Source organism: Moschus berezovskii, chromosome 1 (assembly GCF_049115385.1).
Source record: "Moschus berezovskii isolate FMDL1 chromosome 1, NW_MosBer_1.0, whole genome shotgun sequence".
In the NCBI taxonomy this organism is placed as follows: Eukaryota; Metazoa; Chordata; class Mammalia; order Artiodactyla; family Moschidae; genus Moschus; species Moschus berezovskii.
In genome coordinates, this window is record NC_142460.1 from 93,143,577 (window position 1) to 93,170,503 (window position 26,927).

At 53.2% G+C, this 26,927-nt stretch overlaps 1 protein-coding gene across 2 annotated transcripts; it reads right to left on the reverse strand.

Annotated features, from left to right (window-relative positions):
* Nucleotides 1–387: 387 nt before the first annotated feature.
* On the reverse strand, nucleotides 388–26,829 carry MELTF (melanotransferrin). Of its 2 annotated transcripts, XM_055406869.2 has the most exons (16): nucleotides 26,623–26,829; nucleotides 24,725–24,879; nucleotides 23,311–23,410; nucleotides 20,907–21,089; nucleotides 19,147–19,303; nucleotides 17,901–17,968; nucleotides 13,563–13,750; nucleotides 13,185–13,365; nucleotides 12,191–12,342; nucleotides 9,647–9,743; nucleotides 8,519–8,713; nucleotides 7,441–7,597; nucleotides 7,272–7,339; nucleotides 5,336–5,523; nucleotides 3,019–3,217; nucleotides 388–2,561 (listed from the first exon to the last, which is right to left on the reverse strand). In XM_055406869.2, the coding sequence occupies exons 1-16, from the start codon at nucleotides 26,669–26,671 to the stop codon at nucleotides 2,479–2,481; spliced, it is 2,220 nt and encodes a 739-aa protein (XP_055262844.2). In that variant the 5' UTR covers nucleotides 26,672–26,829; the 3' UTR covers nucleotides 388–2,478. The 2 variants fall into 2 exon arrangements, with proteins under 2 accessions (XP_055262844.2, XP_055263000.2); XM_055407025.2 differs by lacking the exon at nucleotides 8,519–8,713.
* Between the last annotated feature and the right edge of the window lie 98 nt (nucleotides 26,830–26,927).

Below are 26,927 nucleotides of genomic sequence, written 5' to 3' on the forward strand. Positions count from 1 at the left end.
CCCTTCCTCCAGTGAGTTAGCAGCCGGCTTGTCAAAGGAACGGTGTGGGTGACTTATTTTGGAGACACAGGGCAGTAGGTGGTGGAGAAGACCGCACTGCTCTGCGCCTGGTCCCCAGAGGAACAGACGCCTAAGAGGCCGAGAGGACGGAGGCAGCGGGGATGTGCTGGGATGGCTGAAGCTAGAGAAACAGTCCGTACTGGAGAAGGGAGTTGTGGGCCTCGCTGGATGGAGGCTCGGACTGGTTCCTGACCATGGTTCTGAGTGGAATCTGTCATTCTGGGAGGTAGGAGGTGACCTGGGGCTTGCAGACCTCTGACCACCCATGAAGAAAAAAGTGAACCATCATCAGTTGTCTATCAGAATCCAAGCCTCAGCCAGTGCAGGGTTATTTGGCTTTATTTAAAAGAACAAACCAATGTCTTTCATGAGTGTTAACACAGCAGTGGCTCCTTGCTGTCACCTGACAGTCAGAAGTCGCCCAGCACTCAGGCAGGTCACACCCTTGAGGGGCTCACAGTATAGGGTCACACCCTGGGCAGCACACTGGCCCAGGACGGCCACATGGATACACTCCTCACTGCACAAATCTCCCTTTAAAAAAAAAAAAAGAAATCAAACAGTCATCAAGTCAGAGAAGAATTACTTTGCTCCTTCAGAGAAGAGGGTACAAGCTTGGTAGCTGAGGCCGGCTCCTTCTGGCCTCTCACAGTGGGGTGGGGGCCAGGACTCCTCAGGATGGTGCGACAGTGGCCAGAACACTGCCAGTGGCCTCATTCTCCGCTGAGCATGGAAGGGATCCATCCCCACGCCCACAGGTGGGGGCGAAGCCCTGGGAGCCCAGCCTGTCATCAGCATCCCCGAGGCCCCCGCAGACGGAGATGCAAATAGCTCCAGGCCCACGCGGCTCCCAGCCTGCTGACGAAGGTGGCTTGCTCTCATTTCTTCTTTTCACTTTTTTTAAGGGAGCAGATTTCAGAGTAAGAGCTGGCAGTTCAGGGAACTTTTTCCTGCTCTCCAAACAACCATGACGATAATGGACACCCTCTCCCAGAACTTTCCACTGATTTGAAGGCGATGGGGAGGATGGAGCCTTCCGCTGAAATGAGTGGCCCTCAGGCCCAGTCAGAGGACAGCTGGGAGGAAGAGGCCCCATGTTCACACCTGAGGAGCAGGGACTCCCCTCAGCCCCTCACTGGACTGAGGTTCATCTGACAAACAGAATGGCATCTCCCTATCCTCAGCTCTTCAGAGGCAGCCCCCCACACTTAAGCGCCTGGAGATCCCTTGGTAGCCCCGAAGGCTGAACCCTTTAATTTGGAGGAAACCACTGCTGCCAGAGGTATAGGAGTAGCTCCAGAGCGGTGGACATCACAGCAGGGCAGGAGTAGATAAACTGTGATGGAGCCTAAGAGGAGGAAACTCAGGAGTGGGGATTCTTGCTGATGGGGCTGAGCCTCAGGACAGAGCCTGGTGCAGCTGAACCACCAAAGGGCAGGGCACACAGATCATGCCTTGTTCTGAGCCCTGCCCTTCTTACCACAGACAAGTATTGAGGAAAGATTTTAGACCTCCAACCCTGCATCAAGCCCCCTACCTAGTAAAAATTCTGAGAAGCATTTCCGTTGCCCCAGGACCCTTGAGGACTTCATTCTTAGGGTCCAGCCCTGGCCTCCCCAGCCCAGCACAATCAGGGGTCCAGCTGTCCTGGCCATGCCAAGCCGCAGAAGGCAAGGACAAAGGGCTGTGAGTGCCCAGAAGCTTTGCCTCCTTGGAGGGCCTGGCTCCAGCCTCGTCAGGTACTGCCTCAGTGGACAGACACATAGTCTCCTCACGAGGGAGCTGGAACAAGGAGTACAGAGGACAGACGGAGCGGGGGCTGACGGGAAGTGCTGGGTGCGGTGTCCATTCCCCAGAGGAGGAGGTGGGAACCAGCAGGGAGGGGCTGGCAGGACTGTCATCTCACCAGGCCCCCCTAGGCGGCTCAGTAGGGCGAGTTCCAGCAGAGAGGGCCATGTGGGAAGCTCAGGTTCAGTCCGTTTCCTTGGCAACCGGTCTTTTCCAAACCCGAGGCTGGTGAGGATCTGCGTGGTGGGAGCCTGCAGACCTACAGGGAGGCGGCTGTGCCAGGCTGTGGGTGGGGCGTGACTGGAGGCGGGCCAGCGCGCCACCTCAGGTAGCGGAGGGACAGGTGGTGCCTGGGAGGCAGAGGCTGGGTTCCAGCAGGAGGGACCCGCTCAGTCCAGTTGGGGGCACTTTGTTTTAACATTCAGCTTTATTCCACTTTGAAGCAATCACAGAAACTTCAGTGTCGGAATCGCAGCCCTGAGGAGCTCTATGGTTTTTCACGCTTCCTTTTCCATCACACATTCTTTTCTCTGAGCAGTGTTAACCGGATTTACTGAGAACAGCCTGATTTAGAGAGATTTTTGAATAGGTTTCCATTCCAAAGGAGGGCAAGGCTGGCCCAGAGATGCTTCAGAAGCAGGGCTGGAGGAGGCTGGCTGTGAGGGCCAGCGGGAGCAGCAGCAGGAGTAGGGAGACCCTGGAGGCCACGGTCGCTGAGGGATTAAACACAGACTGTTAGGGCCTTGAAGTGCCAGGGGCTGTGTCTGTGACCCACTGCCACTCATGTGCAGGGCTAGATGGAGCGTACTTTTGTGTACTAAATTCACTCCAGGCTCCCTCTTGCTACCCTATTACAATTTTTCTTTCCCCTGGTTTCCTTACATATTCATTTCTTTCAAAATTACACTACATGTATATTTATGCAGTTGCCTGAATCCTCTTTGGATGATTATTTTTAACATTTATATTCATTATCCAGGTCTGTCTGGATTCCACCGCCAGTGTTTCTGCTATAACTGTTCAGACCCTCTCAGGGCACTTCATCTTGATCGTTTGCAAAGACTCAGAGTGCCCTTCAGTTCACTCAAGGTTTGGGGAGAAAGGCTTGGGAGGATGCCCAGGGATTGTGCCCACTCTTCTGTGGGGTGTGACCCTGCTGGCCTGCCCTACCTGTGCCTGAGCACTGCTGAGACAGCATCCCTTCCAGAGCCACCACGTAGTCAGGGCCCAGCCAGTCACGGTATGTTGTCTTCTCTCCCACAGGTACCACCCGGACGGTGGCATCCTTGAAAAGCAGGTCTTGGCCATGATAGCTGGAGGAGTCGAACATTTTGAACCCATTCTTATTGCGGTCATCTCCAAAGAGGTCCTGGAAGCACACAGCAGATCTGCTTTGCATTTGGGCTCACAAGTGGTCACCTGGCTATCACTTGCCATTAATTTCTTTATGCACCAAGGAGCAAGGAAAGTCAGGTGCCAAGACTCTGCATTAAAATCATTGATTCATTGACCTCTGTCACCAAAGCCAATGTGCAGTAAGAGATGACCAGAGCCACCACAGTAAGACAGCCATCCAGAAACATCACACCAAACCAGCTCTTGGATATTGAAGCCTGAGCCTTCACAGGAAGAAAGACTCAGAAATTAGAGAGGATGTGGAGGAGATTACTGAGGGGTCTGCTAATTCTGCTCAGTATTCCTCATCCTTTTCTACCAGGCTTCCTTCCTCACTCTTTTTTATGGGTATCCTTTATCCCAAACCAAAATGATTTCATAAGAGAGCCATTCATTCTGATACCAGTACTAAGAAAGTACTAGGTAAGTTGAATATCCTTTACTAACCCACCCTCCTCGCACCCAAGAAGTTCTTGAGGAGCTGTTCTCTTCCCTGTTGAGGGTTCTCAGAGTGAGTGTGCTATGGCTCCTGCCCTGAGACAGTCAGGAAAAAGGCCAGAAGGGATGTGAGAAATGAGGAATACATACAGGACATCAGAAGAACATAGACAAATGCCCACTTCAGCCTTCAAATACTGGTCAAGGGGGAAAGAAAGAGTAAGGTGGCTATTGATCTTTTGGGGAAACTCATGGATCCTCGTGAGGATCTGATGAAAGCTCCCAGCCTTCTCCCCAGAAAAGTGCACATCCATACAGGGCTCTTCCTGTTTTGAGACCCTTGGGGAAGCCCACAGACCCAGAGTTAAGAATTCCTGAAACAGAGGGATTCCATAGGAAAGATGAGGTTAAACATCATTTCCAAGCTTAGGAACTGGCCTAGAGGGTCAGCTGGTTCTGCCAGTCTGTGGTGCTTATGGACAGAGGGAAATGAGGTCAGTTTCAGGCTACATCAGGTTGGGGGTGTGTAGAGGGGAAGGTTTGGAACCTGGGGCCGTATTGTCAGACGGCCTGGGTTCAAATTTCAGATGTGTTTTGAAAGTGTGGCCAATAGGATTTGTTGATGGACTGGAAGTAGGGCGTGAGAGGAAGACAGGAGTCTGACCTGACTCCAGAGGAAATGGGAGGTCTGAGGCTGCTGTTCACTGAAGTGGGGAAGACGGAGGGAAAAAGAGGAGTCCAACTTTGAATTGTTCAGGTCAAGACGCCTGTTGGAAATGTCAAAAAGGCAACTGCCAAAGACGCATGTTTGAGATTAAAGGGTGAGACTGAAGCAGGGTTGAGGATGTACACTTAGCAGTCCGGATGGTAGTTAATGACCTGGGGCTGGATGAGATCAATAGGGGTATAGGTGCTGACAGAGAAGAGGGCTTAGGATGAACCCTGGGGGCACACTAGTGGGTACCAGCCAGGGAAATGAGGAAGAACCAGCAAAGGAGATGGAGGAGAGGCTGGAGAGTAGCAGGAAAGCCAGGCAGGCATGGGGCATGGGGCCTGGGGAGCCAAGGGGGAAACTGCATTCAGGAGGGTGGTGAAGTTCAGGAAGAGGGAAGTGCAACCAGTGCTGCTGAGAGGTCAGGGAGACGTGGACTGAGAAACAGCCACAGGATTTAGCAGCATGGGTCAGTGAGACGTTGGCCAAGGCAGTCTCAGCACCCTGGTGGGGCCTGTCTGGAATAGTCTCCATCCTTAAGAGAGACCAGGAAAGGAGGAATCGATAACTGCAGACTAGAGATGGCTCTTTGAAGGAATTCTGCTGTAAAAGGGAGTGGGGTTATGGTTACAAGGGGATGTGAGACCAAGAGAAGGGTCACTTGTCTTTACAGGATGGTAGAAATAATAGCAGGTCTGTATGTTGGTGGGAATGGTCTGGCTGAGAAGGGAAAATGAATGGTGCAGGAGACAGAGGGGACGGTGGTTGGCGGGATGGCCTTGACTAAGTGACATTCACAGCATTTCTGAGAAATTCCCTAGAATTTCCTCAGTTTCTCCTGATGTCTGCTCCAGGTAGACTGAGGTGACTGAGGCTTGGCTTGCCTCTGTCACCATCCCCCCCGGCAAACCACCCAGTGGGGCAGCTCCTGCCCTCGCTCACCTGGGCCTTGTCCAGCAGTCCATACACAGTGAAGATGTTGGTGTCCGGACGGACCATGACAGCATGGGATGGTATCTGTGCCAGGTTGCAGGCTGCAAACTGGGTCACCTCGGCCCGGGCCCCATTGGGACACAGCAGCTCGTAGTCCTCCGACATGAGCTCAGCAGCCCAGGGCTCAGAGCTGTGGCCTGAAGGGATGAAACAGAGGGAGGGAGAGGATAGAGAGAGACTGCTCTCCTCAGGAACCCCAAGTCCTTGACTGGGGAGAGGTGGTGATATCTGGCCAGCTCCCCAACCCTCCCTACCCTTCAACTGCTCAGCTCTGTTACCAGAGTGAGTGAGCCCAGCGCGGTTTATGATGTTATTTGTGGGGAATAAGAAGCAGGTACTATGTAGCAATGAACTATATAATCACTCCCATTTTTCAAGTAGAAGAACAGGCTCTTAATCACTCCTTGGCAAAGAACTCCATCTGTGTGTCATAGGTCTCAGGCTGGAGGGTACGATGGACTCTTCCCTAACAGCTGAAATTCTCAAGCCAGACAGAATAAAACATCATGTGTTGTTGATCTATAAGAGGCAATTTCAAATGCCCCTTCTTGCAAAGAATCTCATCAGGTTTGCTAGAATGGGACTCCGAAATCTGCATTTTAAACCAGTAACTCAGTAATTCTGATGCAGGTGGCTGGTCCAAAGGCTTCCTGACAAACACTACATTCGTGAATCACATTACTCTGTGCCTTCATATATTCACTTAGTAGACACTGCCTTTCTATCTCCAGGAGGAACTCCAGGTGGGTCCTTGAGATAAAAAAATTTGAGTGGCTGTGGGAAGTGGGTGCCTCTCCACAGGTGAACCTTGAAAGGGCCCCGTCTCCTCCCTGAACCCCCAGCCCAGGACACAGAGGGCACAGGCTGGGGCAGGGCTCACCACTCCCTCCTTCTGGGGGATGACCCCCAGTGCTGTTGGTGGGTGGTTGGCAGGTGAGGGGGTTATGACAACAGGGCCTGGAACCCTTCCAGTTCTGTTGAGGAAACTGGTTTTCAGCCTTAGTGACTTTCATAGGCATGGTGGGATCTGAGTTTTGAAATACTGATTGATGTTTTTTCCCTGTATGTCTTGCCTTTCCTTCACCAATCTCCACCTCCCCTTCAGGCCTTCTGCCTTTCTGCCCTGAGTTCGTGGGAAGAGATGTGTTAGGAGAGGGTGGAGAAGACTTAGCTTCCAGTGTTTGGGGTTGCAAAGCCTGGGGTGTAGGCAGGGTATACAGAAAACACAAAAAAGGTTGAAGGGAAATAGTTTCCAGTCTTCAAAATGCATAGATTCCCCAAGGAGGGAGAACAGAACAGGGCAGGGGAGTGAGGTATAGGCCTGCAACCCAGTAGAACTTCAGGTGGGGGTTTTGGGGTCCCAGAGCAGAGTTCCTGGCCTCTTCTCCCCAGTGGAGCCCAGGAAGGTGACTCCAGAGAAAAAACCACCTTATGATGTGAATGGGGGCATGCCTTGCCTCACGCACCTTGGGGCTGCAGAGTGACTTCCCCGCATGTGGCGTTGACAGGCTCGGGAACAAACACAAGATGCTAATGTGAACTGATGACCCCGGGGTGAGCGGTCCCTGCCACCCTACCCACACAGCTTGGTGCCATGCAAACCCCTGGAAGGGGTTTCTCCAAACTGACTGTCTACCATTTTGGTAGAGTGGGAATTTGGCTTCCAGAGAAATAGACTGTCAGGTGACCTGTGCCCTTGGATATGTAGCCCGAGGCCTGTTCTGACTGTTTGGCCCTTGGTCTCCTGGGCTCCTCAAGGGGCAGAGCCTTCTAGACTCAGTCTTTCCCTGCTGCAACTTGGCCTGCAATCCCAGCAACATCTAGTGCTAGATTCTGCTGGAGATGGGGAAGGGCCCTACCAGTGTGTCCCAGGGCTGACACATACCATTTGTATTGTCAAAGACCGTCGTGTGCTTGACGAAGGCAACATCCCCTGCATTCTCAACCAGGCACCTGACACACAAGAAGTCAAGACAAGTGTCGGCAGAAGGTCCCATCCTGGCCCCTGGCCCCAGGACCTCCTCCCCTGCCGCCCGGCCCAGCCCCCCGGGTACCTGAAGGCGCCACTGTAGCCGTAGTACCTCTCCTGGCTGTTGCCCACACACTTGTTGCGGCCTTGCTCATCCCCCACGCAGAGCGCACACAGTGAGGAGGGGTAGTTTTTGGGGTTGTTCACGGGCACACAGCTGGCACTGAAGAACTCACTCACCGCTGGGGCAGAGGGAGAGGGCCGTGCTGAGGGGCCATGGCAGAGAGGGTGACTGCTCCCCCACAGATCTGCCCCCCTTGCCTGGCACTATGGCTCAAGGCCACCCATTTGCTCCCGCCCATCCAGCTCTGAGCTGCACATCCCCTCCTGTGAGGATCACGGGGATGGGGGATGCAGAGATTGTCTAGATATGAGAACCCTTCCTGACAACCTCTGGTAGAAGAACCCACCTTCCCTTAAACTCCCTCAGGGACAGGGAACTCACTACCTCATAAACTCTTCTGTTCTAGTCAGAGCAACTGCCCAGCTGTCTGGGAGTGGGAGCAGCCAGTCCTAACACCTTACATGTGCTTGTGTGGGTGGTTAGAAAAAAGATGTGTTATTTTCCTCCAACGTGCCAGCCGGGACAGAGGTGTGTATGCAGCCAGCTTCCTCCTGCCTTCCTTGCACCATGAATGTGCATGACTTAACACCCAGGGAGGGCCCTGCCTATGGCATATGCTAGATGCTGGGTAAACGTGTCTTCTTCAGCACTTATATAGATGGCTGGCCACTTCCCAACAAGGTCCCCCAGATGCCCAGTGACTGGACTACACAGCCTGTGAGCCAGGACAGTGTGAGCCAGGCCTAGAGCCAATGCACTTGGCCTGCTCCCCACCCCCCTGGAAATATTCCACTCTGAGTAAGTGGTTAGGGGCCCTGCTACCCTCCACAGAACCAGACACCATTGTTCTGGGTGTGGCCAAGAATATTCCCCAACCTTCCTGAGAGCAAGGGGCATGTCAAGGAGGAAGAGGAACTCTCTCTGGGACTGCCTTTTCTGGGGTCCTGCTGGGAGAGGACCTCAACCCTCAGAACTGGCCCTGACCCCAGTGAACCCCCAAGAAGAGCTTGCACGTGTGTGTGTCTGCAGGGGGCGGTACCTGTGAGGACATCGCAGTCCCTGGGCCGGATGAAGCCCCTCTGCACGAGGGCACCCACAGGGATGTCCCAACCTGCGGGGCTGCCAAAGCCTGGGTGGCAGGAGCGCTTGCCCCGCAGCTCATCCAGGGTGAAGGCATAGGAGCTGTTCCGCTTTACCACGGCCACCACGAAGTACGAGTTACTTCTGTCCTCCGCTGGGGGAAGGGACACCAGTGAGGCCCTTCATCTGTGCTTAGTGGCCTCGGCTGAGCAAGAGCCAGGACCAGAGCCTGCAATCTATTCCCTCCAATTTGTTCCCTCCAGCTGCTTTGACCTCAGAGCAGTGGCTCTGGCCCCACACACTGCTCCCCACTGCAGTCAGACCCTGGCTTTCCTGGGCTCAAAAGCGCCCAGGCCGAGAGCCAGGTGGGTGTTCAGAGAGCGTATCTGGCAGCAAGACCTCTGTGTGTCCCCTCATTGCTGAGGGGCAGCCTGTGGGGCTCCACTTTTCAGCAGCTCCAACTGCTGAAATTCCAGAAGAATTTCTTTCTTTCCTTACACTCAGGTGGTATTTTTCTCACCTCCTGGGAGAAAAGTGGAGGCATAGCTGAGGTTACAAATGTGCTTTCCCTAAGATGAGAGAGTTCTCACGTCCAAGTGGAGTGGACCTGAGGTCAGTAGACCTAGGGACAGAGCGCCTGGGCCCTGGTCATTGAAAAGGTGTTCATGAGCTGACAGGAAGGTGGGTCCCAGGGCCACCTGCCATGAGCCACATGGTCTGGATGGAAGAGGCCGAGGAGGCTTTCTAATTCAGACCCTGGCAAATTATTCAGCCTGCTTCTGTATAGCCTGGGATGCAAGCTAAAAATAATTTTTAAAGCATTGTTTAAAAAAAGAACATGCAGCAGAGTCTGTATGTGGCCTGCAGAGCCTGAAGTGTTTACTCTCTGACCCCTCACAGGAAGTTTGCTAAAGCCTGCCAGACTTTCAGTGACTGGGTGGGTACACTGTGCCTGGGGCCAGAGTTGTTTGCCTGTGACAGACAGCAACTGGGAGAAAGACTCTTTTAGAGAAGTTTTTATTAAAAAAAAAGAAAGAAAAATCAACCACCTCCCTACTGAGGCCAGTGGGCTGGCACCTGCACTCACGGGCATAGTGCTCCCCGGCTGCTGGAACCAGGCCGTATGTCTTCCCTGCTGTATAAATGTCCTCACCCTTTAGGGTCACAGTGTCAATTTGCCCAGCCTGCAGAGGGGACAGAAAGGGTGGTCAAGCTGAGGTGGGTCCCCAGACAGCTCTGGGTGTCAGGATCTGACAGAGGTGCCAAAGCTGGGTCTCTCAGGAACTCTGGCCTTAGGCTCCCTTTCCCTGGGAACCCTATCCAGCCCCATCTGCCCCTTCCTCTCCTTGTAAGGATGCTTGGAGGACCAGAGACCTGAAGCCATCCAGCATCAGCATTCCCATGCACGGGTGTCTTTCAATCTTGAAGCAAATGTTTTCTGAGGGTCTCCTGTTGCCAGACCCTGTTCTGAGCAGCACCTAGCACAGTGCCTGCTCTCGTGCTCCATGTGGGGCTTGCCAGCCTCAGAGACCTGGGCATTGCACTGCATCCCCAGAACCTGGCCAAGGACTGGCACACAGCACGAGTGCATTACATACTTCTCAAATGTGTGCGTGAATGGGTGAACGAGCCAGGTCTGAAAAGAAGACAGTCTCAGGGTCTATGGGAGGGGTCTCCATGGTTGAGGGATAGAGCCTTGCCTCAGGAGTAGCCCAGGTCTGTCCCCCCTCAGATGCCTCTAGAGCCTGGGTCACCTGTGCCCCATCCCCACTTGTCCATTCTGAAGCCTCTGGACAGGTGGTTCCTCAGACCCTGCCAAGAGATTAACTGATAATCAAGCCATACCCCAAGGAAGGAGATGGGACCCAGGGAGAGAGGGGACACTGGCACCCCAGGAAGGTGCCCCCCATGGTCAAGGGCTGAGGCATGAAGTTATGACGACAGAATAAAGGCAGTGATGTTGATATTCAGAGCCTAGGGGGGCATCTCTAGGGGACCCCTTCCCTCTCATTTAGATCTTCTCCTACACATCATGATGCTGAGGAGGAGCCCAGACCCTAAGCCACAGCCTAGGGGCCGGGCCAGCTGACCCCTACCTTGCCTGGGTCACTGTGGTCAGGCAGGAAATAGATATTAGAGCTACACTGGACACCATCTCTGAGAGCCTTATAAGTTAGAACTGAGAATCTCTGAGCCTTTTGCTGGGGTTCTCAGGACCCCCCTAATGCCAGTCCTTTCCTCCTGTGGTCCTCTGTGAGCTCAGATGGAGAGAGGAATTGTGCCTGGAGAGAGCTGCATCGCCCAGCAGCTCTGCCTGGTCTAGGGCCCCTGCAATCAGCCACTCCTACACAGCACAGCCTGCCCACGACTCGGAAAATGAAGAGTCCCAACCCCTGAATCTCCCTTCCTCAATTCCAGCTGGCCTCCCCTCCCTCTGCGCCATATCATGCTCCAGGCGACCTCTGGGGAGAGAGGCTCCCCCACCCTTGACCTGGGTGTCCTGGAGCAAGTTACTTCCCCAACCTCCCCTAGCCTCAGTCCCCACCTCTGATAATAATCATACCCACCCCACAAGTGTCGTCATGAAGATTAACTGAGGTCACCCACACGAAGGCTTAGCACAGTGCGGGGTACGTGGGAAGTGAGTGCTTATGAGATTGTTAGTGTCATGATCCCGGCCCCATGTCGTTCCTGCCTGCTTGCCTCTTTTCAAGTCAATGTGCTGCCTGGCTGGGGCAGGGTGGACACCCCAGAGCATGTGACTTGGCCTGCACTTGGGGACCACTTTGAAAAGGGCTTCTCACCATCAGGCCCCACCCTAGCTGATCTTAAAAAACAGGAGGGAAGCAGTCCAGAAGCAGAGGAGACCCCTGTGACCACAGTAGGACCTCAGCCCTGGCTGCAGGGCCATGGGACTGCTTCCCACTCCTGGCCTCAGTCTCCAGTCAGAGAAACAAAGCAGGACAGAGCTGAATGGGTCTCAAGACCAGGGTCAGGTGGCAGGCATATTAATGAACGCTTAATCAATTTAATAGGCCATGATAAGCTTAAAAAATAAGACTAGGATAGAATACACAGAAACTATTAGCACACATTGTACTTAGTAAAGGTAGGCACGGTTTGGTTTCATACCTCTCTATAGGGGATATATATTTTTACAGGTTTATTTCTGAAAGAAAACTTTTGTGTGCTAGACTGTGACGTAAAATGTATTTCTGACTGCATTACAGTTTAATAAATGATGCCCAATGCTACCCCTCAATGTGCACAAGGGGAAACAGACTCAGAAAGGGAAAAGAACTTGCCCAAGGCCACAGGGTCATCAGCGCCAAGTTGGGCCAGTCCCATGGTCCTTCTGCTCCTGGCCCACCTGCTCAACAGGGAGGAGTCCCTGGGCTCCCCCAAGGGAAACAGCCTCCTTCTCCCTGCCTTCCCCCACCCCCCACTAACGGGTGGTGGTTGCTTCCTGTGGCAACTTCCTCCTCCCCTTTCTCTGTGGCATTGTTCTTCTACTCAGACTGCCCTGTATCCTCCAGACCAGGCAGGCAGAGCGAGGACCAGTAAGGACCATCCCAGGCAGTGGCACTGCCAGCCCACCTGGCCCGCTCTGCCCTCTGGACGCAGCTCCCACCTGGATTCGTTCCATGCACTGCTGGGGGGACTCGGCTGACACACACTGGATCTCTGGCTTGAGCCTCTGCCGGCTGAAGGCCACAGCCATGTCGCCACACTTTTGGATCTCGGGCGTGGACAGCACACACCAGCGCAGGTAGTGGGGCAGCCCTGTGTGGGTATGAACATGTGATCACACTGGCCTGCATCAGGGGCTGGCCCTCAGCAGGAAGAGCCTGGAATCAGACCCAAGAGAAATTATGCCCCTTTCTTTCCGTGGTTAGCTAAAAGGGTAAGTTATTTCTCTATCTGATCCTGTTTCCTTACCCAGAAAGGAGAGGACAGAATCCCTTTCATGGGGCTGTGAGAAGGCTTGAGGCAGATCATGGCTGTCATGTATGTAACTCAGGTCTGGCACAGCATCTCTCTGGTTGTAGGTGGTGGATACATGGGGGTGGGGGCTAGAAGCATGAAGTCATTGGTAGACTACTGTAAGGGTCCAGGCAAGGAACAGTGCCAGAACCAGGGCCACGGCCACATGGTGAGGAGGAGGAGTGAGGCGCTGTGGGAGAATGAGGGCATTGTGGGAGGACGGGGGCATTGTGGGAGGATGGGGGCATTGTGGGAGGACAGGGGCATTGTGGGAGGACGGGGGCATTGTGGGAGGACGGGGGCATTGTGGGAGGAGCAATGCACAGTGAAGGAAGAAAGATGGGACTTGACAAATACTGGGTGGAGGGGCAAAGAGACCCTTCCCAAGACAGACCCTGGGGTTCTGGATCCCATCCCCCAGAGCAGGTAGGGTTTCCAGGGTACAGTGCTGCCATTTGACTCCAGAGATGCGTCTTCCCCACCCATGAGAGGCAGGGAGGTGGAAGAAACAGGTTCCCACTGAGGCCAAGAAGCACACACACCTCCTGGGGTGTGTGTCCTCCTCTAGCCACCTCTCCAGCAAGCCTGACCACACCCATGGTCAGGCTGGGGCCAGCAGGAGAAGAGAAAGGTAGACTTACGGTTGGGATCACAGATGAGACCCTTCATGGCATGCAGGTATTCACGGCCCAGCCATGCCTCATAGGTCTGCGTGGCAATGGGCACCAGCTCGGATGTGGAGTCTTTGAACAGCAGGTTCTTCTGGCCATAGGCCTCAGAGCTGAACATGTGGAAGCTGCTACCCTCATGGCTGAACAGACGCTGTGTGTCAAGGGGCAGGGGTGGGGGCTGATGATGCACTGCAGGGAGTGCTTGTATGTTCTGCCTCTGGGTTCTGCCTCTAGGTCCTGCCCCTGGTCTGGCTGGTGCAGCCCCGGGATGGCTCTGAGTTCCCACCCTGGTGAAAGACAAGAAGGTCCCACCACCCCGAGAAGCTGTGTGGGGTGCCCTGAACTCACCTGGCCTTCGTTGAGCATCCGGAAGATGAGGCCTCCATCTGTGTCGGCCCGGACCACCACAGCGTGAGCTGGTACCCGAGCCAGGTGGCATCGCCTCCATTCAGTGACCTCAGCCCGGCTGCCATCCCGGCACAGCAGCTCAAAGTCCTGTGACAGCAGTGCCTGGCCCCAGGAGGGCAGGGTTTTCCCTGGAAAGATGGGAATCCTGTCATGAGCCAACTCCTATCCTGGGTGGAGCTTGGTGAGGACATCAGGGAGGACCCTTGGGAGGGGGCCTGGGGAGAGCCTAGGGTGTCATGGACCACAGACACACAGTGAAAAGTGGCCCTTACAGGAAGTGAGAACCAAATCACACCAAGAAGTGAGAACCCAGAACCACACCAGGAGGTGAAAACCAGAACTCGGAATGAAGAGGAGCTTGGTGGCTGCACTGTATAAAATCAGGTGTCTCTACAGACTGTGTCTATTTACTTACGTTTTAAATTTGTAGCCAATTTCTAATAAAATGGATTTGAGATATCTGACAATAAAATAACACATATAAACAGAACTGCTTATTAAAGACAGAAAGAATAAGAAAGTAAGAGAAACTGAGGATGACAGAGAAATATATCAGGAGCTCACCACTGCCATTTGGCACTAAATTTAGTTCCGAGCATAGAGCAATGGTGGAAACAAACCCTGACAGAATTTTCCAGAACTGTGGCCTAGATAGAAAAGGGCAAATTCTTGAAGCTTCACCCACCACTCCACCTATTAATATTTTTGTATTTTTTCTCCATGTTCTTTTTTCTATTCTATCCTTTAACCATTTTAAATACGGTTAAAGCCATACATGGTAAGCAATTTTACATCCTGTTTTTTTTTCACTTATTTAAAAATATTTTTCCACATTACTGGAAGCTTTCCATAAAACTCATTTATAAGTCTGAATATCAACACCAAACAGGAATATTAATAAGACTAATTTTAAGGATTGTAACTCATGCAATAAAATATACCACAGATGGCCCTACATAACAATATTTTAATGACTTTTAAATTTTAAAATGAGGAGGATAAACCGTTGCTAGATAATAGGAGGGAAAAAGATAATTTGTGTGATCATGAACACTCTATTCACTCCAAAGCTATTTAAAAACAAACAAAAAAACCAAGAAAGTAATAGTTTGGAAAACTCCACAAAGGTCATTTTTAATGACTGCATGATAATTTATAGAACTCTCAGCAATTACTCAGTGTCATTCTCTCCCCACTCCTCAACTTTCCTCTATTTTTAAACTGCTACAAAACCTCTGTAATAGAATTCTGGGGGATCGCTTGGCCTTCACCCGAGACAAATGCGTCATTTAGGTAATTCAATCTGCCACTCCTGTTTTCCTTCACTAGGGACAATTAAAGACATATTACTTCACTACTTTGCACATTTATATCAATACCAATCTTGTTGCAATCTTTAAAGGCAACTCTTTAAATAATTACTTTCTTATATTTCCTTAGATTATCATCAAAATTTTAAATAATTATAACCCAATACACCCCTAATGCCAGGCTTCAGCAATACGTGAACCATGAACTTCCAGATGTTCAAGCTGGTTTTAGAAAAGGCAGAGGAACCAGAGATCAAATTGCCAACATCCGCTGGATCATGGAAAAAGCAAGAGAGTGCCAGAAAAACATCTATTTCTGCTTTATTGACTATGCTAAAGCCTTTGACTGTGTGGATCACAATAAACTGTGGAAAATTCTGAAAGAGATGGGAATACCAGACCACCTCACCTGCCTCTTGAGAAACCTGTATGCAGGTCAGGAAGCAACAGTTAGAACTGGACATGGAACAACAGACTGGTTCCGAATAGGAAAAGGAGTACGTCAAGATTGTATATTGTTACCCTGCTTATTTAACTTATATGCAGAGTACATCATGAGAAACGCTGGGCTGGAGGAAGCACAAGCTAGCATCAAGATTGCCAGGAGAAATATCAATGACCTCGGATATGCAGATGACACCACCCTTATGGCAGAAAGTGAAGAGGAACTAAAAAGCCTCTTGATGAAAGTGAAAGAGGAGAGTGAAAAAGTTGGCTTGAAGCTCAACATTCAGAAAACTAAGATCATGGCATCTGGTCCCATCCCTTCATGGCAAATAGATGGGGAAATAGTGGAAACAGTGTCAGACTTTATTTTGGGGGGCTCCAAAATCACTGAAGATGGTGATTGCAGCCATGAAATTAAAAGACGCTTACTCCTTGGGAGGAAAGTTATGACCAAGGATATGTGACCAATAGATAGCAAGTTATGACCAAGGATATATGACCAATAGATAGCATATTAAAAAGCAGAGACATTACTTTGCCAACCAAGGTCTGTCTAGTCAAGGCTATGGTTTTTCCAGTGGTCATGTATGGATGTGAGGGTTGGACTGTGAAGAAAGCTGATCGGCGAAGAATTGATGCTTTTGAACTGTGGTGTTGGAGAAGACTCTTGAGAGTCCCTTGGACTGCAAGGAGATCCAACCAGTCCATCCTAAAGGAGATCAGTCCTGAGTGTTCATTGGTAGGACTGATGTTGAAGATGAAACTCCAGTACTTTGGCCATCTGATGCGAAAAGCTGACTCATTTGAAAAGACCCTGATGCTGGGAAAGATTGAAGGCAGAAGGGGACGACAGAGGATGAGATGGTTGGATGGCATCACCGACTCAATGGACATGGGTTTGTGTGGACTCTGGGAGTTGGTGATGGACAGGGAAGCCTGGCGTGCCGCGGTTCATGGGGTTGCAAAGAGTCAGACACGACCGAGCAACTGAACTGAACTGAACTGAACATCCCTAATTCTTTCTCCACCTTCCAATTGCTTGATTCATTATAGGACTGTTGTGCTCTGGGGACAATCCTATCTTTTTTTCAGATCATTTTTCTCTTGAATCTGGTTCATGCTCTTTGCCTCCATGAATGTCAGACTATATTATGGACCTTCTAATTTAAAGGGAAATAATAACAGTAAAAAAAGAGATAATGATTTTTTTTAAAGAAGAGAATGATCAGACATGATGGAACATGAAAAACTGTAGAGACAAAGGTTGATTGATAGCCATCAGGGAGGGGGTTGGGAGAGACTGACCAGAAAGTGGTATGATGGAACTTCGCGGTGAAAGGTCTGCCACAGTCACTATCTTTCTTTTAACATATATTTTATCTATTTATTTAGGCTATTTTATATATTTATTTAGGCTGAGCCAGCTCTCAGTTGTGGCATGTGGATCTAGTTCCCTGACTAGGGATCGAACCTATGTCCCTTGCATTGAGAGCGCAGTGTTATCCACTGGTAACCAGGGAAGTCCCCACAGTCACTATCTTGATTGTGGTGGTAGTGGTTATACAACAGTGTATTTTTAGCAAAACTCATAGAACAGTACTTCAAAAGGGGTGCATTTTGCTGTACATAAATTATACTTCAATTAAAAAAATAAAAGATTCTTAGGCAAATCCAAATTAGAGTACATTCTATAAAATAACTGACCTGACTCTTCAAAAATGTCAGTGTCACTAAACACAAAGAAAGATTGAGAAACTATTTGAAGTTAAGGAAAACTAAAGCAACCTAACAACTAAATACCATGCATGATCCTAGATCAGGTCCTGGCCTGAAAAAATTGTGGCAAAGGACAGAATTGACAATTAGCGAATCTGAAATATGGTTTATAACTTAGATATTATGTCCATGCCACATTTCCTGAATTTGATAACTGCACTGTGGTGAGGTCCATAACACCTTGTTCTTAGGAGATATGTACTAAAGTATTAAAGGGTGTGATGTAAGCAAACATACTCTAAAACGGTTCAGAAACACACACACAGACACACAAAGAATGATCAGTTCCGTGTGGCAAATGCTCAGAGCTGGAATCTGGATAAAGAATAAATGGAAGTTTTTTTAATTATTCTTGCAATTCTTCTAAAGATCAATTATTTCAAAATCTAAAGATTCTTAAATGACAGTGGTGTAATTGATCAACACGTAACACCAATCCATCTTTAGAAAGTCCTCATCTGGGGTAAAGGGAGGGCTCTTCAGGAAAATGAGCAAAGGCTGGAAGGGGACAGGAGATGACAGCTAGTGCAGAGGTTTATAAACTATTTTTTTCAAAAGGAGAACCCAATCTTCACAAGGAAAATGAACCCACAGCCAGATATGTATCTGAGCAGGGCAGAGCAGCTCACCAGCCCCCTTGTGCGCAGAGCAGTTTAAGCTCCACTGGTGAGACCCAGCTCTTCCATTCCATCAGGGAGGCTTATGGGGCCTGACGCCCGCCGCTGGGGGCCAGCCCCTCACTCACCATCTGTGTTCTCCAGAACTGTGCTGTGCTTCACAAAGGCCACGTCCCCGGCCCCTTCCGCCAGGCACCTGCGCGGGTGGACGCAATGAGGCAGGCTGGGGTCCAGCTGCCATCCTCCGCCTCGGGAGGTCTGGCCTGGGCTTGTGCTGGGTGGGGTCTTGGCGGGCATGGAGCCGGGCAGGCAGCCCAGGCTCCAGTTCCCCAGTCTGTGTGGCTGAGCAATTTGTGGAACCTACCTAACCTCTATTGCCTCTAAAGCAGGGATGAGAAAGCAGCTCCCCTAGAGAGAGATCCTTTATAATCCATGTAGATTCTGTGCAGCTGAGCTTGGGGCCTGAAAGGAGCTGATGCTCGTAGGACTGCTGCTTGATTGGCAGCCTTAATGCTCAGGATGTTTTGAAGATGACTCTGTCCTAAGGCAGGGGATTGGGCTAGACCTTCTCAATCCACATCGACAACCCTGTGTGGAAGGGCTCAGGACTTTGTGGATCCTCCATCTGTCACTACCCAGTGAAGGAGGCAGGTCAGGGCCACTGGGCAGAGGGGCTGCCCAGGTCCCTACAGTCAGCAAGCAAGCCAGGACTGGACTGGGGCATGTCTCCAGGAGAGGCAGGGTGGGTGAGTCTCTGACTTGGAGGACCAAGAACCATTTCTCCCTCTGTGCCCCAAACTTCATCTCCCCTGTTACACCCTGGGGTGTGGGGCGGCAGCAAGCTCTCCGGTTCCAGGTGGAAACACTGTAGCCAGGGTGGAGAGGGAACCAGGAGGCTTCCACGCCAGCCCCCACCGGGCATGTTTCCTCCTTTGTGGGCAGATGGAAGGGCCCACAAGCAGTTAAGAGACTCCTGTCGCCATGGAGCACGGATTTAAAGGGCCAGCCTGAATAGGAGCAGAGAGAGGCCAGCCCTGAGTTCACGCCTTGGGGGTCCCTGCCACACTGCCTCACTCCAGCATCCTCCCTGCTGGTCTCAGACACCACAGTGGGGACCTGGGAGCAGCAAAGGGCCATTTTTTGCCATTTTCTTCTCTCTGAGCCCTTACTTCTTTAAATATACCAAACATGTTGATTTTATGAGTAAATCCTGTCTGGCATATTCTGGTTTGAGGTTTTTAAACTAACCAGGCACATGAACTATATAAAGGGTGCTTTGATGAGATGCAGCTGACATCACCACTCCCCTAGGGGCCCATTCAATGACGAGGTGTGTTTCCCCAGTGCTTGTGGCCCCACCCCAGCCCCTCTCACCGGAAGGCCCCGCTGTAGTCATAGTATCTCTCCAGGGGGCTCTTGTCACACACTCCTTCCCCAGTGGTGTCACCCCGGCAGAGGCGACAGAGGGACTCTGAGTAACTGGTCTCTCCTGCCCCCGGGACGCAGCTCCCGCCAAAATAGTCGCTGACAGCTGTGGGAGAAGAAAGAGTGGGGTCAATCGCACAGCATCAGACCCCCGCCCCATCCTCCAGGGAGGGCTTGGGCCACTCAGGCTGTAGTCAGGAGGGCTGGACTCTCCAGACTCCAGTCTGAGCAGACCTGGGGAACTGGATCCGTTCAGAAGGAGGACTGGTTGGTGAAGAGGGTCGGGATCTGCAGGATTTGGGGGCCTCTTCAAGCACCCGGGCCCCAGGTCCACCCTCTTGGCAAATATTTATCCTGTGCCCAGTTACACCCTAGTGCCATGTAGGGTGAGCAAGTGCTGGTACTACACTGGGCCAGTTGCATAGTGCTTGGCTAAACCAAGCTCTTCCGAGGCGGGTTCCTTTCTTGGTCTTTCTGCATCCTCACAGGGCAGTAGATATTTAATAACTGGGCCAAGTGACTGGTAAACCTCCCACCCCTGGTCACCATTTGAGAGGACATGGCTTCCAAGTTCTTATGCATGGCGCTCTGTGGGGACAGAGTATCTGTGTATGTGTATGCAGGCGGAGGTAGCACGCACGTGTGTAGTGTGTGGGTTTGGGTGTGTGTGTGTGCTCTCTCACCACTGTGAGAAGCCCACCGGGAGGTATGGAAGTTGAGCTCCCAGTAAGAGCAGCTCCCCGGAGTGAGCGCACACCCTGTGTATTCTGCAAAGGCACAGTGTGCATGATCTCAGTCCTCCAAACCACAGCACTATAGTAAGTCTTAACCTCCCCCTTTTGCAGGTGAGGAGAGTGAAGTTCATTGTGTATCTTTCTGAGGGCAGGCCATGCTGAGCCAGGGTTTTCACTCATGTGTCCCCACAGAAAAGTCTGGGCTTTGAAAGACTCCCAGGTACAGACAAACCAGGAGGCAGCCTGCTCAGGGATACAGGGTTTGGGGACACCCGAAGCTCTGTCTGAGGTGCGCTGTAGTCCCAAGAAGGAAGTTTAATAATAATGTAGTTGTGATGTGTCGGAGGCCACCTCAGATTGACACAGCACAATGGCCAGTGGCTGACTGGGAAAAGAAGCCCAAAGCATGAGAACCAGGGCTCTGGGCTCCTGGCCAGGCCCCCTGGGATCCCCTGCCCTCACCCAACTCAGGGACACATTTCGTCTGCAGGACAACCCTATTCTCACCACCCGTGAATCAATGTGGGGCTCTGATTAGCCACTTGTGAGCTTACTGGGTACAAGCCTCGTTTGAGTCCTGAAAAAATACAGCTTCTGACCCTGTGAAGCCGATGGCACATTTATGGAAACAGCAACCATGTCTACCGCAGGTGCGAGGCACTGCTGGGAGATTCACCATCTCCCGTGGGGAGGGCTTTGTGGGCCTCTTGTGGGCCCTGTGCTTGGCTGTGCTGTGGAAGCCGGGACGAGGGCACACTGCCTGGAGGAGCCGGCCAAGCAGGAATGTAAGTGGTGCAGCACCAGGCCAGCCAGTAGGAGAGGGAGTGACGTCCCTGACCAGCCGTCCCGAGGGCCCAGGGGAGGGGGGACTGTGCTGCTCCTTAAAGGGTTCCAGGACGGTGAGCCTGGAGAGGGGGTCCTGTGAGGGGAAACGCAGAGCCCTGCGGGAGAAGCCTCTGGCAGCCAAGCCCTCACCTCTGAGCACATCACAGCCCATCACCGAGAGGCGGCCGCTCTCGACCAGGAAGCCCACGGGCACGTTCCAGCCCACCGTCCGGTTGATGCCCGTGTGGCAGGACTTCACGCCTTTCAGGGTGTTGATGGTCACCTGGGAGCCCCTCCTGACCACAGCTACGGCATAATAGGAGGTTCCAATCTCTAGAAGGAGGGGAGAGGAGAGTAGTGAGCGTGGCAAGGGAGAAGCTGCGAGAGAGGCTGGGACCCTGCTCGGGAGGGTGGAGGGGGAAGGGTGTGTGTGGGTGTGCTCACACACGCGTGTGCTGTGTTCTAGTACTGAGGTAGCAAGTGGGTGCAATGCACACGTCATCACAAGACCCCACCCCTGCCAGCCTCAGGGGGTAGCTATTATCCTGAGATGTTAATTCATGCATTAACTTCCCCCTTTTCCTTCCCAAGTCAGCAGGCACTACATTTGCACACATCAAGGGATCTCTGCAGCCAGACCAAAAGCAGAAGTAGCCTGTAAGTCTTGTTTTCCAAAAGTATAGGCCCTTAGGAGAACCTAAAGGAACTGAGGGAATGGTGTCCTGTTATGGGAATAAGGGTGGTTGGGAGGGAGCAGGGCAGGGGCTTCCCCCAGATTAGAAAAAGTGATTTCTCAGTGCTGGGCCGGGGTGGGAGGATAGACTGGAAGAGAAACACTAGTAATGTGGTCCTGAATCACTCAGGTGAGTCATCCCAAATAGCCACAGTGAATCGCCTAAAATGGGCCTGGTCTGCATCCTTGTGTAGCCCCGGTCCCAGCACAGGGTCTCACTTGGTCACTTGATCACTGTCAGATGAGTGGGGTGCATGTGGGTAGGCAAGGGTCTAAGCCTTGCAAGAGTGCCCTGGACCAGATGTCGCCTGGGAGAGGCTATTCAGACAAGACAGCGATGACTCCTCTATGGGGTCCGACGACCAGGGAGCATCCCAGCACACACACACACAGATATGCACACGACTGCCCGGGGCGGCGAGATGCCCAGGATCAGAATGAAGTTAAGTTCGAGAAAACCAAGCTGGTGTAATTGCCTGCACACCTGAGCCTGCCCTGTGCCAATCGGGGTCTCACCCTCGGCCTCCCCAGTGTGGCTTTCCTTTCTAGCTCCTTGAACGCACCGAGCTCTTTCCTCCCCGGGCCTTTCTCCGAGCTCCGGTCTCCAGAGAGGCCCTCCTGCGCTCTATGTCAGCAGGCCTCCCATCGCCCTCATCTCCTGCATGGCCATTACTGCGCTCACAGCACCCAGCACCCAGCACATGCGCAGCTGAAGCGTTTGGTGTTTACTCACCACGTGACTCCTGCTCTGTGAGGGCAGGAACAGGCTCTCGTGTTCACTAGTCTATGTTCATGATTGGCATAGAGGTGCTCAATGAACATGCAGAATTAATTAAAAGAGGAAGAGCTGCGTCTGGGGCCCACGAGGCAGGGCTGTTTCTGGCCATTGAGTGGAAAGGCTGGCTGGTTTGCAGGGCTGGACCATGTGGACCATGTCCTGTGTCCTCTGACAGTTATCAAGTGACCAAGTGAGACCCTGTGCTGGGTACCAGGCACCGGGGCTATGCAAGGATGCAGACCAGGCCCGCCTCGGGGTCTTGCTGTGCTGAGGACAGAGAAGACAGACAGAGGGGACAGGACCTTGTGGAGTGAGCGAGTGCTCTGAAAAACAGGAAGGAGAGGCCTTTGCAGGGGTCGGAGGGCCCAGGGGAGCTCTTTGGTGGGGACAGCTGAGCTGGGCTTGGAGAGACTAAAGGCACTGGACAGGTGGGGAGGGGGATCCAACCAGCAGGCTGAGCCAGAGGCAGGTGTATGTGAGTGCGGGACCCACATTCCTGACTGCATCCATGTGTCAGGGGCACACAGACCCACTCACTGAATCCACGTGACACGGCAGGGATCACTGTCCCGATGTTATGGTCTGGAGGAGGCCATGTGGAGGTCATCAGGGGTCACAGAAGATGATGGCAAGGACAGAACCAGGGTTCCTTCATGGTCTGTTGCGCTCTGCAGCTCCTGGTCACCACTTCCTGTCCAGCCTGTCCCACTCCCCGCTGCATCTCACAGAGGCCACTGGGATGCAGGCAGCTGGACCTCACTGACGCCCTGTTCACCTGGCTATCGTGCCCAGCCTTACACCAGGTGTGGGGCAGCCCCTCAGTAAGAGCTGATGGGTGACAGAGGGCTGCTGGGCTCCCCATGAGGAAGAACAAACTCAGGTCAGCCCTGCGTGTTTCTGGCACCCCCAGGTCTCAGGGGCGGGACATTCTGGGGACAGGACCACTGACCAGCTCGGGGGCTGTGGGGTCGGGTCAAGTCCAGCAATGACACACTGCTGAGAAACCTCCTCTCTCCTGCCATCCTTCCCACTTGCCCTCTGACCTTGATCGTACACCTCGCCCACCACAGGCTTCAGACCGTGCTCCTTCCCCGCCTGGTAAATGGCTCCTCCATCCAGAGTGATGGCATCAGCCTCCTGGGCCTGCTGGGAACACATGGGTCAGTGCAGCCTGGTGCTAGGACTGCTCAGCCAGGAGCTTGGGGATGCCCACCAGTCCCCCTCGAATAGCCCTGGGGGTGCACACAGTCAGTCCTTCCATCTGGCCCAGAAGCCCTATCCTGGCTCAGCCTTGCAGGCCACTCCCCGCCAGGGCCCAGGGGGCTCCCCTCATCAGGACCAAGGGCTCGCCTTATTTTTCTAATTATATTATTTTTAATTTTATTGGACTCTGGTGGCTCAGATGGTAAAGAATCCGCTTTGAGAAGAACTGGGTTCGATCCCTGGGTTGGGAAGATCCCCTAGAAAAGGGCATGGCAACCTGCTCCAGTATTCTTGCCTGGAAAGTCTCATGGATGGAGGAGCCTGGCAGGCTACAGTGCGTGGGGTCACAGTCGGACATGACTGAGAGACTAAGCAGTATAATAGACACACATAGCTAAAAATAAGCACAAAATGAAAATCAGTGAAAAGTGAGTGTCCCTCACTTTCTTGTTTCTCCACCCCTTGTCTCTACCGCTAACCTGTTTCCCGGGTTTTCTCTCTAAGATGCAGGTTGAATCCTACGGATGCTCTCCTCAGTTCGGTTTATTCCTTTTCATTTTAAAAAACACAAATGGGGTCACAATAGAATGACGGTTCAGCATAGTTGCTTTCCACCCTTATGGTGGATCCAAGCCGCTGGCCACATGGACTCTGACTGGATTCGCTCTGGGGGCACATCCGGGGCTAAACTGGAGGGAAGACCCAGGGGCCCTTGTTCCTCTCCCCATCGCCTCCCTCCACACCTCGTCCTGCACTAAAGTCCTGCCTCTTAACTGTCAGTGCTAGTTAGCAGACCTCCCACCACTCAGGAAATCTCTCCCACTCCCCACTCACCCACCCAGGACTGCTGGCTCTGTTCCTCCTGCCCCAGAAAAGACGCAAGCCCTATTCTAGAAAACTCCAGGGAGGAGGGAGAAACTGCTGTGGGTCACCGAGTGGTCTGTTGTACGGGCTCCCCTGGGTGGGGCAGGTCGTGTCCCTCATGTAGAAGGGCTCTGTGTAAGGAAACTCTGCCTCTCAGACACCTTTCCCCACCAGTGCCTGAGCAGGGCCCTCCCGGGGCCTCCCAGCGCCTGGCCTGTGCCTCCTCAGCAGGAAACAGGCTGGCCCTTGTTACCAGGGAAACTCAGGCGATCCTATCACCTGGCCCTGGCAGGGGGACTTGGGAACCTTTCCCAGTGAATGAGGCTGTTGTGTGCTCCCTCCTGAGTCACAACCCTCTTGTCTGGGCAGAACGGAAGGGAGAGGACTCACGGTGATGAGCTGGATGCAGTGGTCGGCGGAGGTGCCCTGGACACACAGGACAGAGGGCTGGATGCCTGCTTGCTGGAAGGCCTTGCTCATGTCACTGCACTTTTGCTGCTCCGGGTCTGAGATGGTGCACCACCGCACCTCCATCCCGCCAAGCACTGGGGACGGGCGGGGGACAGTGAGGCTGGGCCCCTGCAGCCCAAGCCCACTCTGGGACCCTTCAGCACAAACAGCCAGTCCTCACCACAGCCCTGGCCTCCCACTGTGGGGTGCTAGGGCACAAAGAGGTGTTGTAGCCAGGGAAAATGCTGGGCTCACCTGTAAAGCCATATGTGGGCCATGCATTCCCTGCCCGGAGACAGACATCTGGCCCTTTGCATTGGCCAGGGAGGGTCTCCCAGTGTAGCAGCCGGGTTTTCCTCACCCACCCCTCCCCAGCCTGGAGCACAGCCTGGCAGATGGAAGGAGCACTGGCTGGTTCCTTCCTCTCTTGAGTCTTTGTGTCCTCTAGCAAGAGAGTGCTGGACTGGGTCCTCTCCCTCAGCAGTGTCCCTGGGCCCCCATCATAAACTGGGACATGAGACCAGGAAATGGTCGTGGCTGCCCCTCAGGAGACTTGCACCCCTTGAAGCATCAGTGGTTACATCCACTGCAGACCCACCCTCTGTGGGCAAAGCTCCAGGCCCCTGACAAGGGGAGGGAGGGGAATCAGCAGGTTGGCCTTAAGTTCCTCTTCCTCCAGCTGGTGACTTCAGGCAACTTATTTGACCTCTCTGAGCCTGTTTTATTGTCTGAGAAAGCAGATGAGGGCAATACCTTCTGCGCTAGAAGTAAACCTCTCTGGAGAGTCCGGATACAGGGTCTTCAGCTGACTTTCAGTTAGGCCCCTCCTCTGGTGGGGACCCTCTTGGGTCCTGGGATCTGACCAGGTCAGAGTTCCAGAGAGCCCCCAGTCTAGGGGCCCAGCAGGGAGCCTCCTCCACTAATCACCCTCCCAGCCAGACCTGCCCTGAGGCTTTGGGTCCATTTCCACCAGGCAAGGACTCTCCCAAGGCAGTCTGTGCTTCCCATCCCTACTCCAAGGGTCAAGACTGCAGATTTCTCCAGTCTCCCTTCCGCTCCTCTTGGCCTCCCCCAGCCCTGCCCCAGGGATGTAGAACTGCTCTCCCCTCTCCAGTGCTCCAAAGCTGCACCCTGGTAGAGCTGGCAACTGCTGGCCCTGACCGGAGTGGCAGTTCCATTTTCTGTACTGATGGTCAGAGCAGTGGCTTGAAGCCATCCTTTCACCAGCCTCCGCCGGCGATCCCTGCGGGCAGCCGGGCAGCTCCCCAGAAGATCCCACCTCAAGTCTCAGCGTCAGGGATCCTGACTCCCTTGGGAGTGGCCTGCCCAAGGAGAAGACCCTGCCTGCACCCCCTTCACTGTTCATGCTGGGCACCCTGGAGCGGTCTTCAGGGCAGTATCTCTCGCCTCCTCCCCTCCAGTCCCTCAGTCTCCTCCCGCCTCCCTCCGGAAAAAGTAGAGCCTCTCTGGCTCCTAGACCCTCCCTGGGCTTCCTAGGCATCAAGAGCATTCACTCTCCGGACCTCCTCTCCAGGATTCTCGCGTCCATGCCTCTGCCGGCGCCTCTCCTTGGCTACCTTCGCTTTTTCAATGCCCAGCTCGATGCCGCTTCCTCAAAGAAGCCCTCCAGACATCCTGGTCTGCTCGGGTCAGGGCTAGTACCCTCCCCTGTCGTCCTTCGCGCCTTTCCTAATCTCCCCTCTTTCCTGGGAAACAAGGTTCAGGACACAATTTTCAGCCCGCGAGACCCTCCTGTGGCTGGGGATGGGGGTTGTGGCTGGAGAACCCAGGACCCCCGCCCCAGCTCCGTCTCGCAGGGCCGGGCGGCGGGGTCTCACCAGTGCGCAGAGTCAGGAAGAGCCACAGAGCCGCGCAGGAACCCCGCATGGCGCAGCTAGCTGGGGCCGGGCTGGGCGCGGGTTTTGTCTACTTCTGGGTCGCAGAGGGTCAGCAGCAGCGGGACTTTCTTCCTCCTTCCTCTCTGGCACTGGCCTTCAGCTCCTTAAGAGCGGTTGGGGCGAGCTTCGGTGGCGTCCACGCCTCTACCGTGCACCCGCCCACCCTGACTGGACACCTGGGCTGACCTGGGTGGCCCTGCCCTTCCCTCTGGTGCCCCCTGCTGGAGCCTCTGCAGGTACGCAGT

Bases quoted from the DNA above. Each gene is read 5' to 3' on its own strand.
- MELTF (XM_055406869.2), bottom strand. From the start codon at position 26,671: ATGCGGGGTTCCTGCGCGGCTCTGTGGCTCTTCCTGACTCTGCGCACT. The intron at 13,751-17,900 runs GTGAGTGAGGGG...CCATCTTTCCAG, and splicing joins AGTTCTGGAGAACACAGATG to GGAAAACCCTGCCCTCCTGG. The intron at 9,744-12,190 runs GTGGGAGCTGCG...TCCCCTCTGCAG, and splicing joins AGTGCATGGAACGAATCCAG to GCTGGGCAAATTGACACTGT.